The sequence below is a fragment of the Oryzias melastigma genome, linkage group LG22 (genome assembly GCF_002922805.2).
Source record: "Oryzias melastigma strain HK-1 linkage group LG22, ASM292280v2, whole genome shotgun sequence".
Classification (NCBI taxonomy): Eukaryota; Metazoa; Chordata; class Actinopteri; order Beloniformes; family Adrianichthyidae; genus Oryzias; species Oryzias melastigma.
In genome coordinates, this window is record NC_050533.1 from 3,322,778 (window position 1) to 3,341,842 (window position 19,065).

The 19,065-nt window shown below is 38.8% G+C and overlaps 1 protein-coding gene across 10 annotated transcripts in view; it reads left to right on the forward strand.

The window, feature by feature from the left end:
* Positions 1 to 19,065, forward strand: part of nrxn3a (neurexin 3a) — a 170,820-nt gene that overhangs the window by 121,499 nt on the left and 30,256 nt on the right. For all 10 annotated transcript variants that reach the window (XR_002921799.2, XR_002921824.2, XR_002921802.2 and 7 more), the window contains 2 exons: positions 470 to 643; positions 4,270 to 4,389. Coding sequence is in view for 6 of the 10 variants with exons in the window: in XM_024295746.2 (XP_024151514.1) it covers positions 470 to 643; positions 4,270 to 4,389 (294 nt within the window). In the remaining 4 variants the exon portion in view is untranslated. The remainder of the gene's footprint in view (positions 1 to 469; positions 644 to 4,269; positions 4,390 to 19,065) is intronic.

A 19,065-nucleotide genomic window follows, 5' to 3' on the forward strand; every position in this document is an offset into this window, starting at 1 on the left:
TATAAATTTAAAACTAATTGGTAAAAATGTATAAAATCAAATGAAAACACGTGAACATGTAGAAACTACGTAACAGATATACTAAAATGATGAGCTTTCAGTTTTTTTCTTTAAATCCTCCGCAGTAGATGAAGCCCTAACATCCTCAAGAATATTTGTTTTCGTATGAACAAACAAACAATTGTATTAATTCATAATAACTTAATTTATAAGCATGTATTCACTCTGTATCATACAATAAGGTAGACAAGAGAGAGAGATAGACAACAAACTAGTTTTCGACTGTTTCGCTTTTATGATTAACTGTGGAATAACGTATATTTTTGATGCTCCGGTTATCAATGAAGGGTATTTCAGCTGAACTTCTTTAAGTGTCCATTATCACCGTTTTTATTGCAGCCAATCAGAATCAAGTATTTACCCAGACTATGACATAAGACTAATTATTTGAGTCTGTTGTGTCTTCCAGGCGATCTGTTCATCGCAGGACTGGGTCCCGGCATGTATGGCAACCTGCCAAAGCTGGTGGCTTCCAGAGAGGGCTTCCAGGGCTGCCTGGCCTCCGTGGACCTCAACGGCCGCCTGCCGGATCTCCTCAACGACGCTCTGTTCCGCAGCGGGCAGATCGAGCGAGGATGTGAAGGTACCCCGTCGCTCAGATCTCAGCCTGACCTAGACTACTACACCCCCAAAATCAACTCCAACTTCAGCTCCAACAGCCCCTTCTTCCTGCTCAATGCTAACAGCAGCTCCTCCACCATGCATTTGTATGGGACCCACTCCATCCTACTTACTGCACTCGCTGTCTCACTCACCAACAGCTAGAATCAGCCGTTTCCTCGTACGCACCTCCATATATTATCGGCCATATTGGCCCCGCCCACCCGTCAGAGTGCCGTCAGCCACTTTTAAAAACGAACCAACAGGTGCTCTGTTTTTATGTCTTTTGTAGAACTTGTTTTTATGTTGAAAAGCTGCGTAACATTGATGTAAACCTTTAGATGGTGAACTGATGTTTTAGTGACACAATCTATTCCTGGAGCGTTTAGATCTTCTTCACTAAACGGACTCTCCCTCCGCATGGCGTCTTTGTTCAGCTAGTGCAATTATTCGGAATGACTTTGAAATTTTGAGGAACACAAACAAGAAAACAAAACCATAAATCTGCTCCTACCTCCATAAAATCTCACAAGATCGACTCCCATTTACAGAATAACCAAAAAACCTGTTTGCAGACAAGCCGGAAAAGGAAATTCCACAAGATTTCAAAATGGTAGGACCTTTTATTAAAATGCTTTAAATAGAACCGGGAATCGATTAAAAAAAATTACCTAATTAATCGCAAACCTGGGAAAAAATTGATTGCGATTAATCGCAATTAACCTTTTTTTTGTTACAGTATTTGATGACCATCTACTATCTACGAATACTCACAATATAAAATCACACCCAAAACAGTAAATTTAGGACTTTTACTTTTTAATTGAGGCTGTCAATCGATTAAAAAAAGTCATATTATTCACATTTTGTGTTGTGATTAATCACTATTAATCACAATGTTTTGCTAGATAAATTTTATGACTATATGCACGCCGTGGAAGCCGAAATCGATGAGGCAAAGCGAAGGACTGCTGATCCTCGAGGTGCAATTAATTTGGGTTAATGAATATTAACAAGTTATTCTGTTTGATTAATCGCATGTGTTAATGCAGTAATTTTCACAGCCCTAGTTTTAATGTGAATAAACAATTTAGTCTGAAAGATTATCTTAAAATGATACAAAAAAGTGTTGAGATACTTTACTTTCCTTCGACTATCATAACTTTTCAACCCTTTATGCAATCAACATGAATCAGCTCATTCTGATTCTTATCTTTGGATCAGCTGATTCACGCTGATCGCTTAAGGACGTAGTAGGTTTTGACAGAGACATCTCTGGCTTTTTGAAGGTTAAGAGCTTAAAACGGAACAACCCGTACTTGTAAGGGATGGGTTGATAAAATCGATTAATCAATCTAAGCTTTAGAGATCAATAAACAATCCATAAAAATAGAGATCTGTCTAACGCATAATGCTAAAGTCTAGCATTGACACTAGCTTGATGCTAACATATAATGGGATTTCCCACAGGTCGACATAAGCATCCATTACTGACTAAATTAACTTCTTTATAAACTCATAGACATGAATTTTCCAAACTCCTTTAGGGAAACATTTTTTGAAGTAACCAGTTGTAGTCTAAAGCACAGTTTGTTGCTCTTGCTTTCTTCTTCTTCTGGAATAAGGTGTAATGCTATAATATGATCGCCACCTAGTGGCCAAACTGAAACGCCCTCCAGGAGAAGCAGAACAATTGTTGGAGCTTCTCCGTCTGAGAATCCATGTAACACTGTATGGTCTTAACTATCCTGTCAATAATCCCTTTTACAGTTTGTGAACTATATCATATTAATATGAATATTTTCAGAACTTTTATAGATTATTAATGTATTACTAAACAAATGTCTAAATGTGTAAACTAAAAACTGAATTGAATCGAATCGAGAGGATTGAAATAATCTAAAAAATCAGAATCAAATCAATCCAGGCTCTGGTGAATCGAATCAAATTGAATCTGGAAATTATTGGCGATACTCAGCCCTAGTATCTGTTAGGGTCGCCTGGTAAACTAGTCTTTTTTGACCCAAATGGGAACAGTAGGGGTTGAATGTGAACTTCCAGTTCCGGTGTTGTGCCAAGATACGTTTTCCCTGCCAGAATTTGTATCCACCGTCTCTAGCATTGTTAATTTGTTTTGTATATCGTAAACAACCATCTTCTTTTTTTGCTGAATTTGAGTGTTATGAACCAAATCAGTGATGCCAGAAGTCGTGCTGGGGCAGGGATAACAAATTCTGTATTTTGTATTTTGGCACAACACCGCCTAATGATGCCTGGGCTGCAGCCAGGTCGTATTGTACATTCTTCGCTGAAAAGTGAAATAATTTCATCAAGCGGCCAATTTAGATTAAAAAATATCATCATAATTGCAGTATAAATGTAAAACATCCATCATAAGTTAACAAAAGGACCTAAAACATCTCTAGTTCCCACAGTTAACCTGTGACATCAGGAAGAAGTGCTGACTGGACGCCTGTGGTTTGGGATCGTTCTTTAGTGAACAGTTCTTTGTACAATCATCATGTGACCTCCATGTGAACGGAGGAACTTCTGGTCATGCAATCTGCATCAGGCCAAACCTGGAGCCCAGTCTATGCAGTTTGCTTCCACAGCGATTGCCAAAGCTGTTTGTGCGTGTTGCTTTCCAGCTGCTTGTGCTGCCGCCGCTCTGCCGCAGCTCCATGAATATGGATCTTTGAAACATTTTGTGGAAAACGAGCAAACGGACAAAATGTTTCCATCTTTTGTGACGTTTTCATGGCTGTTTTGGATCATCCTCCACAACCTCCTCTCGTCTGCATGTTACGCTGGACATTGAGTTTACTGTTCTTTAAGACTCGTAGAGATCCGTGTTGGACCAACGGATGTGTTTGCTGACAACAGAGAACAAGTGTGACAATCTGAATGGGTTTGATGATTGTTTTTCACTGTATTGTACACACTATGACAAAGTGGTTTATTAGTTTATTTTTCCAAATAAAGTCTCATCATTCACAATTGGTTGCCCATTGTATTCTGGTGTTTTCATTTAACGTGTCTGTTTGATTTTGTAACGCTTTTTTTTCCTGTTTTTGCAGTGACTCATGATCAACCGCTCGGTCATTTAACCCTCGTTTCGCCCATGTTTCATCCTAGGCCTTCATCACATCAAGATGTTTTTGGCTCTTGGAGCTTCTGTCAGAGCTTTTCACTGACAGCTGAAATCCAGGTTGTTCTGCATCGCATTCCCACTAGATGGCGATAGCGCACAGTGCAGAAGAGAGCTTTGCTTGCTTAGCCTCCTAGGGTCATTCTTGCATGAAACTTTGAATCAAAAGAGGCAGTTTGAGCTCCTGTTTTTTGGTTCCGTTCTATCCTTCATCTCATCACGTCATTTAAATGTAAACCAGGTAAGTCTGTATTTTATTTTATTTTATTTAAGGAAAGAGAAATGGTAACAGGAGGATATAAAAAAGTTCTAGATGCATCTGCAGCTTTATGCATAAATGAAAAGATGATTCAGCCCAAATGTCCACGTGGAGAAAATACAAAATTGCAGCAACCTAAAGGGTGAGTCTCTGGACTCAGATCTGATTATCACCTCTGTTTCCATGTGGGGATCTGCGGCAGGACCCAGCACCACCTGTCAGGAGGACTCCTGCGCCAACATGGGCGTCTGCATCCAGCAGTGGGAGAACTACACCTGCGACTGCTCCATGACCTCCTACACGGGGACGCAGTGCAACGACCGTGAGTCCAGAGGCTGCATGACACCCATTACAGCATAGACTGACCATCTATGACTCTGGAGCGGATTTGGATTAAATCACTGACTGAGCAGCTGATAACACAGTTGATATTAGATAGTATGATTGGTAACTGATTCAAAATGGACTTACATGCTGGTCACTCAACCTTCTCAGCTTTCTGTCAGTCTTGATTGATTGTAATATTTGGTCCCTAAATCAGTTTAAAACAGATTTTCAGGAGGTTCAAATTAAAAGAAATAAAAAGTGCAGATGTTAACTCTTAAATAGTCAAATGCAGCTTAAAACAGGCGAGTCTAAGACTTTCTGGAAGTCTGTTCCAGATCTGTGGAGCATAGAAGCTGAATGCAGCTTCTCCATGTTTAATTTTGACTCTAGGAACTGACAAAAGACTGGATCCAGATGACCAGAGAGGTACATACTGTGTTTTGTTTTTGTTTTTTTTAAACTTGTGGCTAGATTGTCCAGACAGCAAGAGGAGGAGTTCAGCTGATATAGAATGTGCTCTAGATCTTTGCTGTTCTGAAGATGAAACTCAGCCATTGGGTTCATACTGGTTTCCAGTTGATATCATTTATATTGTGGACTATAAAGTCTATAGATCTAATAACTAGTGGAAAGTCATTCCAGGTGAAAACATCCAAGAATGCTCTCTGTCTGGTAAAGGTGAGTGTTTTAGTGGCAGATCTGGTGAAATCTTTTAAAGCTTGAGTTGTGTTTTAACCCTTTGTAATGAGGTGCGGTCAAAATGTACTCATTTTCCCAGCTGTAAATTTGTCCATTTTGACCTGAACAAGATCAAAGCAGTATAAGCAGTGTGAATGCTGTTAGCTGACTTTTGAAGATGTTAGTGCTGATAGCTGAAAACCCTGAAGCTGATAGCTAAAAAACGCTGAAGTAGATAGCTAAAAAACCCTGAAGTAGATAGCTAAAAAACCCTGAAGCTGATAGCCACCTAAAATATTAGCTAAATGCCAAATTAGCCTAAAAAAACTGAAAAAAGCCCAAATTAGCTAAAATAGCTTGCAAGCTGCTGATATAGTAGTTGTACTTCAAAACAACCTAAAGAACAAAAAAAGCTTAAATTAGCCAAAACAGCTAGCATGCAGCTGAAATCTTAGCTAAACTCCAAATTAGCCCAAAAGACTGAAAACATCCTAGATTAGCCAAAACAGCTAGCATGTAGCTGAAATTTAAGCTAAGTCTAAAAAATAAAAAGCCTAAATTAGCCAAAATAGCCAGCATGTAGCTGAAATGTTAGCTAAACCCCAAATTAACCTAAAAAAAACAAAAAATCCTCAATTAGCCTAAATAGCTAGCACGTAGCTAAAAATATTAGCTAGCCCAAAAGACTGAAAAAATCCTAGATTTGCCAAAACAGCTAGCATGTAGCTGAAATGTTAGCTAAACTCCAAAATAGCCTAAAAAACGTAATAAATGCCAAAACAGTCCAAAAATCGAGCATAATACAATTATAACTTTTAACTTTACTACACTCTCACTCCATATAATATAAAGTACCGACTAATCGACTATTAAATTAGTCGTCGACTATTTTAATAGACGATTAGTCGTCGATACGTCGACTAATCGTGGCGGCTCTTCTGTATAGTTCTGGAACGGCCGAGCATTAAACAGTGATAATAGAGATCAGTGTGAGTCCAGCCTGAAAGTGTGTTATGGTCTATTGTAAAGTCTTGCTATTGGCTTAATGACTTTGTGTGTTGAGAGTGACCTAAGTTACTTGTTTTGTTTCAATAGAAACTTTACAAAAATAGGCAAAATAAAGGTTTAAACGCAAAAATAGTATGATAGTTTGGTCAATAGTAAGGTTTAATTCTGACGAAAAAAGTAAGATTTTTCATTCTTATTATCAAATTTGTTCTCTTGAATTTGTATTTTTTCTTCCTGCTTTGATTCAACTTGGATTTTTCAGCTCACTCCTGCGATGAGTTTTTCCTCTTGAACTTTGAGGAAGTGTCAAAGATTTAAATATTATCTGGTAAATGGCAAAAATGTTGACCCAATTTGTTGCACATCCCTGAAATCCCGTAGTCGCGGCGGTAGAGCAGCTTATGGAGCTCCTCCTGAGCGACGCGCTGCACTTCTGTCAGGTTTGATGAGTTCCCTCAAAGGTGAGTTTCAGCTCTCAGATCTTCACAGGACTCAGACGGTTCAGATTGAGCTTCAGTTCTCTTTTCATCCAATCTTTAGCGCGTTTGATGTTGGTTTTTTACATCATCGTCCTTTTGGAGGAGCCGTGAACTGTGACCGAGTCTGACCACGTGATGCTAACGTGTTTTCCAGCAGAACGCTTCGATTCAACACAGACTTCATGAAGGAGTCCTCCGACAGACTCCTGGATCTGTCACAGGAAACACAGCGCTCTTCTTCTGTCATTTATCTGTCAGCTGGATTTCAGGAGTTGAAGCTGTTTTTCAGAAATGAAGCGAGGTTGACCGTCTTCTTCTGTTGTTAGACCTTTTGCCTGAATGGTTTTATGTTGGTTATCAACCGATTTAATACCAAAGGTCTGAAGCTGAAACTGAATATTACGTAGAGGAACATCACCGTTTAGGGTTCTTAGTTTGTCACATAAATGTGCCTAAGCATGGTTTTGGATGCCTCACTAGAGTTCAACGACACACATTAACCCCGCAAAATCCAAGGAACAATTTTTATTCTGAGATTTCAAAAATGAATCTAACTATTTGGTTTTTTGTTTGTTCATTTTAGGTTTAAAAAAAAAGAAAAAACAAGCAAAAAAAAAAACAAAACTAAGCAATAACTAAAAATAATGAAACAATTAATAAAACAAAAAAATGTATTTAACAAAATAACATCTTTTTGTGGCATTTTCCTGATGATAGAAGACAAATATAAAGAAAATTAAGCTTAAAATAGCATTTCTGAATATTTCGTTTTACGAATTGTTTTGATTCAGGACAAAAAAAAAGAAAAAATACAGTTTGGAAAAGTGTATTTGTGACATAGAAAATATACTAGGCTCCCTGCTTGCTCAGCCATGGGTAGGGGAAGAGGGGCGGGGTTGCTCCGCCCTAAGTTTCCTGCCCACAATGCAGAGGATGCAGAATTGACATCCTCAAAACGGTTGAATCATATTTAAAACTGCACTGGGAACAGTTCCAGAAGTGATCTAAAGATGATCAGAGTGTGACTACATTTTTTGTGATTCCTCAAATAAATATCTGTTTTAAAATCTGTCTTGAATAATTTCTGGATGTTTAGTATGGAGCGCTCTAGCCAAAACAATAACCTGCAGCTAAAGTGAAAGTCCTACTGCTCAAGGGTCGGATTTGATGAGGATGTTTGTGAATAAACGTCCACTGAGGCTGTTCTCTAAGCAGTCCTTTTAATATCTCTTTGGACAAACGTTGGATCAACATTCAAAGAAATGATTTCTCATTCATGCCTCTGAAGTTACGATTTCTCAGCTGTCCAATCTGCTGCTAAAACAGACCCGGCCCAGTCATCTGTTTCCATTCTCTCCTACTAGCTTACATGACCTCTCAAACGCTCTCACAAGCAGAGAGCTTATGCTATTTTCTACACCACAATTTTTTTGGATAACACTGGATTTTTGGTGTGAGTTTCATCCAATACTTACGGTAGCAGGACTGAGAACGCTGGAAAATCTCCACCAGACTCCACGGAGCTTCTTGATGTGACCACGGAAATGTGAACGGCGGCTCATTTGACCGCAGTTGGAAAGGATTGTAAATCAATGAAAGAGCATTTGGATGTTAGCTTTCATTATTTTATCAAGAACTCTGAGAAACCAATGATTGAATGTATTGATCACAGTCAATAAACATTGGAGAATTAGCTAAAAGAGTCTTTGGTGAACTGGAAGGAGAAAGAATCAGGATTTTGGAGGAAGTTCTGTCCATGAAGATCTTCACTTCCTCGTCCAGCTGACATCCGGATCAGAACCATACGGCTGGACATTACCCAGATTGATGGATGTTTTTATGTAGCAGCGGTACAAATTTATGACACAGATGGGGGAGGGCTCCAAAAGCCACGCCCCCTCAGAGAAGATTTTGGAAACGGAGGCTTCAGATCAACATGAAAAATGGCTTTTTAAGACGGTTGTGGGATTGTGGTAAAAACGCACCATATGGATGAACTTTAACAAAAAAGATTTGAACTCTTTGAGTTTTTCTGAATCACAACTTTAGCAACTTCAGGTTTGTTTGGGATGTTGTGACAATCGCTTTGAAAGAAGTGTTGATACTTTTTATTTAGGAGTTCAAACACAGTTTTCAGTGATGGCTGAAGGGATGAAGCTGATGTTTTTGGGTCTTATTTGTACCACCGGGGGGCAGCCTATCATCATCAGCAGACCTCAGTGTCCACAGCGACTCTCAGGTCAGTCTCCTTTGAGGATCAGACTCGTTTCTATCTTCATGACAAAGCAAGCCGAGTCTGTTGTGTGCTCCAACCTCTCAGCAGCAAGTGGTGGTGATGCTCATCTCCTCTCTGAGACACTTTGGTTCTGTCGGCGCTCTTTAACCAATCAAACCCAAATCCCAGTGGTATTTGCTGCTCCGGCTGTTTCCTTCATTTCACTTCAGATGAGTTCTTTTCAAATTGAACATTGGGAATGAGGAAGAATGTTCTTCTGGCCGTATGTGTAACCAAATGGTGCATAAAGCTGCAAACACGGTTCAAAGTGCTCGGCAGCGCCGCCACAATCTCTGCGCTGTTTGCTCAGAATGCAGGAAGGCCCGCTCAGATCTTCCTTTGAAACGCACAGCTGTCTCGCTGTTGACACGCCGTTGCATCATCGCTGTCCACCATCTGGGACTGCTCAGTGGAAATTTCTTTGCAAATGAACTTCCTTCTGATTTCCTTCCATGTGAAGAGCGAACAACACTCCTGCAGAACATTCTCTGGGAAAGGACAGTCTTCAGGAGCTGGAGGTTCTGACCGCAGCTCTGTCAGAACCGGACTTTAACCAGTTTATTCAGGTTTATCATGCTCATTGACATGTAGCTCATCCGCAACTTCTTATGTAATCTCACAGAACATTTATTCAACCAGCATTGAGAAGCTGCACAAATAAAATGACAACTAGGTCGAATGTCATATTTAATTAAAAAGAAAAAAAAAAAAAAATATATATATATATATATATATATATACATATATATATATTAACTAAATTAAATTTTTGTATATATATATATATACTGTACATATGTATGTTTTTTATTTCAAATTTTTTAAATCAAATTTAAAATCCCTCAAATTAATTTTTTTAATTTAAAAAAAATGATTAAATTAGCATTATTTGCAGCTTTTTTTATTTTTATTAAGATGAAAAAAAAAATGCTTTTATTTTATTCGGTTTAGGTATCTCGACGATTTGTGCTGCATTTGAATCCCTGACTGTCACAGAGATGGACTTCCGTTTGACTTTTTATACATTTATGTATTTATTTATCTTGTAAACTCAGTTTATATAACATTTTGATTCTTTTAGCTTAAATTGGCTTTCCAGCCACCTTAAGCTAAGGTCATACTTTTACTGGTAACATAAATAATTGTCATAAGTTATCATATATAATGGTATTTTTTATGAGTATATATTTTTTTAAAAAGGAGGTGTTTTTTTTTGTTATTTTCTTCTCCTTAAAATCTCACTTTGATAAAAAAAATATGTTGATACATTTTTTGTGGCTTTTTTCTGATGAATAAATTAAATTAAGCAAAAAATGTCACATTTATTTATTCCAATCATTGTGAATCAGGAGCAGACAAAAACAAATGCAGTTTGAAAAAGAGCTTATATGTGACATAAAAAAAAATATCCTGGGTGGGTCACAGTCCCCCAGCTCTCAGCAACGGGGAGGGGAAGAGGGGACGGGGTTGCTCTGCACCAATGGTCCTACCCACAACCCAAAATTCATATTGAGCTACTGCCGCTCTGCAGAAACTATGTCCTAGAACAGAGGTCTGCAACCTGCAGCTCCAGAGCCACATGTGTCTCTTTTATCTCTCAATGGAAGCTCTTTAGCTACAGATAAATAAAAGAATAGTAATTTTTTAAAGTAAGGATTACTTAATTAGCATTTATTTAATTTAGATGAGTTAAATATATACATTGATGTCTGAGGTTCACATAGATGATAAACTTTGTAGATTTTTACATCCCTGTTGACCTGAAGACGTCTTGTTTGATCAACTCTACCTCCAGAATGAACAGATTTTATATGCAAGCAAAACTTTAGTAAAAAGTTTGATCTTTTATTAGTTAAAAGCACATATTATCTTATGTTGCACAACAATAATTACTAGCTGTGCAGAGCTGCACTGAGATGATCCTGTTTGGCACAGAGCGTCTCTTATTTGGAAAATAAGTTAGCTGAGCTTCTCTCAAAACTAAATAGAAAAAAAAAATCAGATTTTGAGAGATGCTTGGTTCTTTTCATGATTTTTGCTTTAGTTTGTGCCAAAAATAGACATAATTCATATTTATTGTATAAAAAAAGAAGGTCACGAATGCAAATTAAAATATCTTAAAGGCTAAAGTAAGACTACGTGGCTCCTTCTAGGTTTTGATCAGTAGAAAACGAGCTCAAATGCTCTTTTATTGTCAAAGATTAATGACCCCTGTTCTAGAAAATTATATATATATATATATCTACATATATATATATATATATAGACTTCTGAGTTTTAACATGTTAGTTTGGGGTCAGACCTTGGTAGTCTTAGTTTGCGAGCTTTGTTTATTTGTTTTCTTCAATCAAAATTAAAAGACCACTGGGAACGCTTTAAAAAATAGATTGAAAATGAGCAGAGTGGATCTTTAATGTGACGATTTAAAGATTTATAAATGATAGTTTAGTGTTCTATCATTCATAAAATAGTTCTTTTAAATCTTTTAATTATTATTTTTTTGTTGTTTTTACAAAGAGATCACGTCGAAGAGCCCAGACATTGAGGATGGAGGCGTGGGCCTTCCAGAGTAGCAATATCCCTCAATAACCCTCAGTGAGTGAAATGGTACTTTTTTCTTTGACATCTATACCTTGAGGTACATTTGACTATTTAAGGTTGATTGTGAAAAGTAAAAAAACATAGTCCATATCCTCAAGTCTCTTCTATGCTTGTAAATTGATGCCATGAATTACTAACATACTGTATACTGTTGTCTGTTTGTACCAGAAATGTTTTTTTATGGATGCAGTTTTGCAACTTAGTTAACCTTCTTTGATTTGAACTCTTCCAAAACAATCTCAGTTTTTTAAACCCTTAATTAATCCAGTTAAGTCACTTGAGGTCCAATTCTTGAGAACTGTCATGGATGATATCTAAATCCTTGACTTATCCGGATGCACCAGATGGTCCTGAAGAATCTGAGAAGTTGCTCCAAAAGCAAAATGAGCTTCTGAAAAGTGCGCAGCATCTGATCAAACACAACATGTATTTGGCCACAGAGTGTTGATTGTCAGCCAGCTCTTAAAGCTGTATCTTAAAAGAAAAGGAAGCGAGGATCCACGCAGAGGGCTTCTCAAAATGCACCAAACTTCCTCCGGGGGTGGGGGAGGACGGGGAACTGAAGGGTGTTCGGGTCTGTGAGCCGGAGTCCACATCCATCACCAGTGTGTCACGGGGTTTACAGTGAGGAGACCGGCAGAAGATGAAGTGGTGCAGGGAGGCAATAAACTGCGTCTTATGACTGAGCAGTGGTGGAAAAATTAATATGAATCAAAGACAGGAAATATGAACAGGTATTGGACTGGACGGGTGAAAGTTATGGCTCACGTTGGTCTTTTTGAATAAGAAAAAGCAGAGTCCTCTTGCTTTTGCTGAGGGAAAGAGGAATTGCCGGGAGAAGTTATGGCCCAGTCAGTTGAAGCTCTGAGGCATCATAAGCTTGGCTTTCTAAACTATTGAGATTCACTCTTCGTTCCCGGCTGCAGCGTTTGTGATTTGTGCTTCACAGAGGTTCAGGGGGGGGCATCCTCTGTAATCGAGTCCGCCGCCTGGTTTCTGGTTCTTGACGACTGATCGAGACGAGTGTCAAGATGTGATCAAATGAGTTCTTGTTCTCCAGAGGTTTTTAAGAAACGTGGATTCCCAAAATCTGCTGTTACTTAGCTTCACTCCAGAGGGGACCAGTAGAGGCAGCAGATCCATCCGTCCATCCATCCATCTATCCATCCATCCATCCATCCATCATTCCGTCCATCCATTCAAATGTCCGTCCATCCATCCATCCATCCATCCATCTATCCATCCATCCTCCATCCATCCATCCATCCTTCTGTCTTTCCATCCATCATCCATCCATCCTTCTGTCCCTCTGTCCCTCCATCCATCCTTCTGTCTTTCCATCCATCATCCATCCATCCTTCTGTCCATCTGTCCCTCTGTCCCTCCATCCATCCATCCATCCATCCATCCATCCATCCATCCATCCATCCATCCATCCATCCGTCTGTCAATTCATTCTTCTATCCATCCGTCTGTCCATTCATTTGACTTTCCATCCATCCATTCGACCATCTGCCCATCCATCCATTCACCTGTCCTTCCATCCATCCATCCATCCATCCATCCATCCATCCATCCATCCATCCATCCTTCTGCCAGTCCGTCCGTCCCTCCGTCCATCCATGTATCTATTCAACCGTCCTTCCATCCATCCATCTGTCCATTCATCCATCCATCCATCTGTCCATTCATCTATCTATCCATCTGTCCATCCATCCATTTGACTTTCCATCCATGCATTCGACCATCTGTCCATCCATCCATTCACCCGTCCTTCTATCCATCCATCCAGCCATCCATCCATCCATCCATCCTTCCGTCCATCCATTCAACTGTCTATCCATCCATCCATTCACCCGTCCATCCATCCATCCGTCCAGAGTAAGATTGGAATTTTGAAGATTGGGAAGAAGTTTACTTCCTCCCACTCCCTTTGAAGAAATCTATTGCACTTATTTTGACAATCTTAATCGATAATTATCATGTTCTTTATACAAAATAACAAATAGGATTTTTTTTTACAAGTATTAGTAATAATTGACTTAATTACTTGAGTATTTTCCAATAAATTGTATTCCCAATTATTCTATGTTTGATACGTCTTTATATGGATAGAAACCTCTGTTGGTTGTCTTGTTTTTGAATTGCATGTGTTTCCATGTTGATTATGATTATGTTGAAAGTTTCAAACATGTGTTGGTCTAAATGTAATATATTTAATCAGTGGCGGGCCGTCAGGGCCTGCAAGGCCTTCTCTGCTGGCCTAAAAATATCTGAATCACAGACTGATATTAATTATTATTTATTTCCGTGAATACGTATTCTATAATTCCAAATGCTCTGTCTTCGTCCTTTCATTGCTGTCTCCCTGGTTGCGCTGCTTCCAGACGTGTATTTTCCTATTTAAGCATTAACCAATCACATTGCAGCACCATTTGTTGCTAGGGTCAAAGAAATCTGCCCGAAGGCCTTCACAATCAGTTCTGCGGGCCCTGTAGCATAAAATAATTGTCGACCAAACTGTTGCTTCAACCAATCAGATTTGGAGTAGGCGACACCAAGGCCCTCTAGCAGGCGCACGGAAACGTCATCATTTTCACGCGCTTTGATTGGACAGCTCGCAGCTCGCTCTGGTTCTGCGTTATGTGATGGACACAGGTGTCGAGGAGCGGCGTGTCAGGTTTGAAGATGTTACCAGTGGAAAGCGTCTCATCGTCTGATTTTTGGTGGAAAATGAATGTCTGGGTAAAGTTGTGGCACAGTTTTGTCTGGCACGGGTAAAGGAGTTCTGTGACTCTGTTGAGCCGGAGAGAAGCTGATACGAGGAAATCTACGAGGCCCCTGAACGCACCACGGGCGCTCCGAGCTCACGAAGAGGTGCTGCGCAAAAGCCTCGCGCGCACTACCGACAATATTATTTTCCAGACACAGACCAGATTTCAAGATCACAAAAACTGATGTTTGTCTCCCTCCTGGACCACAAGAGGCTTCAGGAATACCAGAACAATTCCCGCATGCAGCTTTTTCCAGCTTATCACAGCCACGGAACACTTTCCATCTGCGAAACGCACGGATTCTGCACGACAGAGTGATTGAAATCTTGAGGATAGAAAGGATGGATTTTGTGTTTAAATAATCTGGATTTTTGGTGAGTAAAATTTTGCTATCTCCCTACATAATATTGAAATTTTATCAGGTTATTTTTTATGCTTTTGGTGTGTGTGTGGCAGCTGTACCTGCAGTAGAAGTTTTATTGCCATAAAATAGTTATTGAGGGTTGGATTGATTCAGATGGAGCACTACTGAAGGCCTAGGTGTGAAATGCACGGCCCGCCACTGTATTTAATATTGTTTTATTATATAGCACCAAACTCAGTAGAAGCCAACTGTAGGGCTGTTTTTTAATTGCTACTTTGTTATTAGAAAATTAAAAGAATACTTTTTCTGAAAATTTCGTTTTATCTTGTTGTATATTGAACTGTACAAAACCTTGACCAAAATTTTAAGATTTGAATCAAATCTCACATTTTTTGTTTAAATTCTCACTTCAATCATCTTTCAATGTTTTTTTTAAATGCAGACTCAGTTGTTTTTTTTGTTTTTTCGTTATTAGGCAAAATAAAAAAAATATGACATAGTTTTTGCAGAGCGCAGATTAAGAATTGTGGGCAGTACTGTTGGTATGAAGCAACCCCACCCCCCCCATTGCAGAGCAGAGAAGGGAGCTTATGGTCCACTGAGCTTATTTTCTATATAAGAAATACGATTTTTTTCAAACTGCATTTTTCATTTGCTCCTGATTCACAACAATTTGAATAAAGAAATACTCAAAAATCCAATTATAATTGTAATTTTCTTTGTACATGTCCTTCATCATCAGAAAATGCTACAAGAACAAGTTAAAACACTAAATTCATTTTTTTTATCATAGTGGGTCTTTAATATTATAGTTGATATGGCAGTTAATTGTTTTTTTAAATACTATTGCAAAACTGACTATATAGATGGTTCCTACAATTTTCTTCACGTTAAATGTAAGACTTTTAAGGCCATTCATGTCAACAGTTTCTTGGCCTTTTTCCCATTTTATACATTATTTCCCAGCTTATTAATTCATTCCCACTTTATGATCAAAACTTGAACTTCCTTGCTTGTTGTTTGTGATTCTTTAGCGTTCTTCTTCTTTTAAACTTGTGGTGGACCTTCATCATGCTGGTTCATAATAATTGGTTCTGTTTATTAACGTCATTTTATCAAAACAATAGTGGTCAAAAAAATTGACGTTTTGAAATGAAATGGAGAAGTTTCCATTTTCAAGGCTCAGATATCAAAATTCAAGACTTTTTGGTAACAAAATATTAACACATTAACAAACATTATTAATGTGTTAATAAGACATTTATTAGCACAATAGGCCCAATGTTTATCAACACATTCAGTAAGATTCATTAACATCTAAAGTGAGACCACTGTCTGTAAAGGCCATATTAATAAACTTTTTACAAGCTTAACAAATTTGTCAACATTATATGGAGTGTTTTGCAGCATCTCATCTAAAGTCTCTTTTTAAAGGCTTTTAAAGTATTATTTTCAAATTGATACACTCAAAGCATTTAAGACTTTTTAAGACCTCTAAATATTTAATGACCTTTGTCCCGATTTGCATGGCAGTACGTCCCGTTGGGGATAAGAACCAGAACAGCTCTAGTGCTGGATTGGATCTCGACTTTAGGAACCAAAAATCTGATGACACCGCCTTGTGGTGCAAGGAGGGATGGGAAAACGGAGGAATGAAATGAAACAAGGACTAAGGAGGAAAAGAAATGATATAACTCAAATTTATACAATTATTCTGAAAAAGATCAACTTCCAACAAAAACCTTAATTGCTAAAGCTTTGAAATAAAAAACCCACGTGGATGCAAACAGACGAGGGATTCTCTTCATGCTCCGTTGACCGCGTCCTCCCTCGAATGACCATCAGCTGAACCTTCGTCCCTGTGAGGAGCTTATGTGTTCTTGGCTCCATTAAGCGTCAGCTTCTCTTCGTCTTACGGTTTGGGTTGGCTTTGATCAAAAACCTCCTCATCCCTCTGCCGTTTCTGCCAGATGCTAGAGAGATATAGTATTACCTTTCCATCAAACTCATTTTGACAGGTGACCTTTGACCTCCACATTCCAAAGTGATGACGTAACAATTTGATATAAACTTTATATAAACTTTACATCGATTTGATATAAAGTTTATATCAAATTGTTACGTCATCACTTTGGAAGTGGAGGTCAAAGGTCACCTGTCAAAATGAGTTTGATGAAAAGGTAATACTATATCTCTCTGATGCTGAATTCACATTTGGAGAATCTTTTTCAGAATAAAATCTGTGGGAATTTGGTGTAATTCACCTTTAACTTGAAAATGTAACGATTCTGATAAAACATAGTCAAAGTCAAGGCCCGGGGGCCGGATCCGGCCCTCCAGGTAATTCTAGCCGGCCCTCCAGGTCATTTTATTATATTGTTATTAATGACCGGATGTTATCTTGAGCTCATTTCTAACTTGTACAATTTTGACAAAATATATTTTTATAGAGTAAAATATTAAAGGTTATTTAATGTTTGAAGTTGATTTATTTTGGAATAATATTCCTGCCTTTCTAGTATTCATAATTATGTAAAAAGTTGTGGTTTTAAAGTTTTTAAAAAATTGGCATTCTGCTAGCTTTTTGGACTATTTTGGCATTTATAAAGATTTTTTAAGCTATTTTGAAGTTTAGCTAATATTTCAGCTACATGCTAGCTGTTTTGGCTAAAATAAGCGTTTTTCTTTTTAGCTTTATTAGGCAATTTTGGAGTTTACTAAATATTTCAACCACACACCAGCTGATTTGGCTAATTTAGACTTTTTTGAAGTTTTGCTATTTTTGTAGCTACACGCTAGAGGTTTTGACTTACTTAAGTTTCTTTTTCTAGTCTTTTAAGCTAATTTTTAATTTAGCTAACATTTTTTTCTGGCTACCTGCTTCAGCGTTTTCGGCTATTAGCTTCAGTGATTTCAGCTTTTAGCCTTAGCGTTTTTAGCTATTAGCACTAGCATCTTCAGTGGCCAAATACAGCATTCACACTAGCATTATCGCAGTTGATGCTATCTTGTTCATAATTGTGGTAAAAATGTATGGTTTTAAAGTTTAAATAATTTAGTTTTAGAGTGTTCAATAAATGTTTATCCTGTTTGGTCCGCGACCTAAGGTGTGTTTTGGATTTTTTCCACCCCCTGTGATAAAACAATAGTTTTTGCTGTCAAAAACTTTCCCACTGAAGCAGTTATGAAATGTTTTACATCATTCCAGGGGTAGTATGGCTCCTATTTTTAATTTTTCTCACTATTTTGGCTCTATAATGCAAACATATTTTCCAGATAAGAGTTTGTTTTCTCCAAACCTGCATCTATAAGGAATTCCTTTAATACTGGACTCTAGATACCACTGAAATATAGAGCTTTAGCTCACCCTCTGTCTGATAAAGAAGAATAAGAGGTTCAGCTTGCAAAATGTTGCATTTTGACTCAGCAGGGGGTTGGCTGGGGGGGGCGTGTCTACTGGGGTCTCTGTCCCGTCTTGCAGGTAATTGCTGGGCAGGGACGGGGTGGGCCAGCTGGTCACAATTGAGCAGACTGGCAGGCAATCAGAGCAATCGGCAGGGTGACAGAGAGTCTATTTTCCCCTTCACTGACCTTTATATCTGCCCTGCTGTGTGCTGGATCAGCCATTGATCTCCTCAGCTCAACACTCCGACCATCAGCACCGAGTGCATCCACGAAGCTGCAGAGGCGCCTCTTTCTGGACGAGCGTCCCTCCGTTCCTGCTGAGTGCGGCAGGACGGCTCTCGGGCTGCAGGAGCACAAGCTAAAACTCAGCGCCATTAAACTGTTGTTGGTCGGCAGATAGGCCAGGCTGACGAAGGAGAAGCTGATGCGACCTGGTTTATCTCTGTGTAACGCGGGAGTGAATGAGCTGAGTTAATACACTCTTGATAAGTGGAGGATAATGTGTTTGTTGACCTTCAGCGTGCTGGTCTTCTTCAGTTGTTGTTTGCGTAATCTTTAGCCCTTCACTGTTCCACCTCTTATAAATCCAGAGCAAGAGGTGAAATAAAAAGCGGGAGAGCAAGAAATAAAGAAGATGGGGGAGCAGGTGGGTGTGGAGCCGGCGTTCTTCACTTGGTGGGGAAAAACAGCCATGCATCACGGCCGACAGGTCATTTGAGCAGTGCAATGCTGCGTCTGAGTGTTGTGGAGATTAGCGAGGCTAATAATTCCTGAGCGCCATGCTTTATGTTAATGTGACAGGCCTTGCTGTATATTCTGCTGAGGCGCCGTCTTTGTGGCTCTTAATTTTTCTTTAATGGAACTTTTGTGTTTGTTTCAACGGCCGCCTCGCAGGTTTCAGCCGCCCTGAATTAACTCCGTTTTGAAGCAGAGGACGTCCTTTGATTAAGTCTTACAGATAACACCAAGGACATCGCTGAACACCAGCTTTAAGACCTGGAGAGCAGGGCCGTGCAGAGACATTTGGAGGGGCAGGTGCTCAAAGTTAAAAAAAGGGCACATGGAACAAAAATTTGAAGCACAGCAC